The 1,701-nt window shown below is 37.3% G+C and overlaps 1 protein-coding gene across 1 annotated transcript in view; it reads left to right on the plus strand.

The window, feature by feature from the left end:
• mturn (maturin, neural progenitor differentiation regulator homolog (Xenopus)) overlaps positions 1 to 1,701 on the plus strand; it is an 11,472-nt gene that overhangs the window by 6,714 nt on the left and 3,057 nt on the right. Inside the window, exon 2 of the mRNA XM_008421473.2 lies at positions 43 to 165. Coding sequence (XP_008419695.1) covers positions 43 to 165 — 123 coding nt within the window. The remainder of the gene's footprint in view (positions 1 to 42; positions 166 to 1,701) is intronic.

Raw genomic sequence — 1,701 nt, forward strand, 5'->3', positions numbered from 1 at the left:
GCGCGTGTGTGTGTGTGTGTGTGTGTGTGTGTGTGCGTGCAGCATGTTTGGAGCGAGAGCGAGGACTGCCTTCCGTTTCTGCAGCTGGCCCAGGACTACATTTCCTCCTGCGGGAAAAAGACTCTGCTGGAGGTGTTGGAGAAGGTCTTCACGTCCTTCAGGCCTGTAAGGAACTGAAAGCACGCAACTCACTGTGTCAGTTTGCTTGCTAACACACTGTCACAGCAAAGTAACTTCTGTCCGCTGAGTCTAAGTCGATTACAGACTTGATACATTCTGTTCTTTCTGCCCATAAAAGACACCATGCTGGAATAAACTCAAGAAACCTAGGAAACAGGAACTTAAGATTTGAAGCAACCATTTTTCAAATGTTTTCAACACCTCTGTGTCCTAGTGTTTATTACTATGGCAGAGGGTAGAATAAGACTTTTTTAATGTTTTGAAAATGCAGGTTAAATATAAAACTAAGCTGGTAAACACTTGAATGTGTTAAGATCTCAGTTCATCCAATAATTACCCATAACCTTATTACTTCCTGCAATTTAGAGGTCCAAGATAACACAATTCAAACCTGATAAATACATAATATCTTAAGACATTAGTAAGCCACCCCTGCAAACATACCAGACTGAACTGAATAACATATTTTTAAAAAGCAACACTCTTCAATAGGGAAGAAGTCTGCCGATTCTGACACTTCAGATGAGCCTTTAGGGTTGGCAGTGGTGGTCCTGTCACTAAGTTTTGGGTAAAGTATCTTAAAAACTGTTTTAGAATTAGTTAAACAATCATAAAAATAGTTTTGGAGGGGCTTTAGAAGCATTTTAGACAGCTGTTTAAAAAGCCTAGCTAAATCTGGTCACCTTTTAATCTCATTATAATTTCATGCTAAACTGAAATAAGCTAATCCTCAGTCTGACATAGCTTCACTGTCACTGATTTATAGAGAGAAGATAGTTACATTCTAAACTACCTATCAGGAACTAACCAAAGCTAATGATTTTACCAGATGCTAAGCTATGTTTACATTTTAGGCCTATATATTCGGAAAGAGTGATACTGTTGGCGTTCTTGTCCATAACTGAGACATCGGAGCATTTGGGATGTTAGGGGATGAGGCCTTCAAGTGTTGTTTTCTCCTGTTAAAGATTTGCCATCTGTGGATAAAGCTTTTGAATCAAACAATAAATTACCTCAATTATATTTTGACAGGGATTTTATTTGGCCTGATCTTATCCCTCTTTTATCTCCACCCAAATTGTGTCTGGAATGTTGGTGAAGTTGCTGAAGCTCTTAAAAAGAAATCTGAAATTTGCGTCCCCTTTATGAACTTGTCCGTATTTTCATACATTATGGAGATGTGATGATATGATAATAAGAATGTGGAATCTCAAATATATTGATACTGAATTGTGAATAATTTACTCCAGAGTTATATGAATTAAGTTGTACTTCCAATATTTGTGGCTGTTTGTGATTTGGACTAACTGTCTCCTATAAAGTATGAGATATCCTGGCTGTCCTCCTATCAGTAGATATATGAAGACTCATAACCTTATTTTCATACAGTAAGTACAGCACAAGAGTTAGATTTTAGAAAACATCAGTTGTTTATGTGTGTATGAGACGCTGCCAAGAAAAGTATGAACACGAAGTCAATACAAAATATTCCACTGAAGATGTCTGTTTTTCACACATATA

The sequence above is a fragment of the Poecilia reticulata genome, linkage group LG11 (genome assembly GCF_000633615.1).
Source record: "Poecilia reticulata strain Guanapo linkage group LG11, Guppy_female_1.0+MT, whole genome shotgun sequence".
NCBI lineage: Eukaryota > Metazoa > Chordata > Actinopteri > Cyprinodontiformes > Poeciliidae > Poecilia > Poecilia reticulata.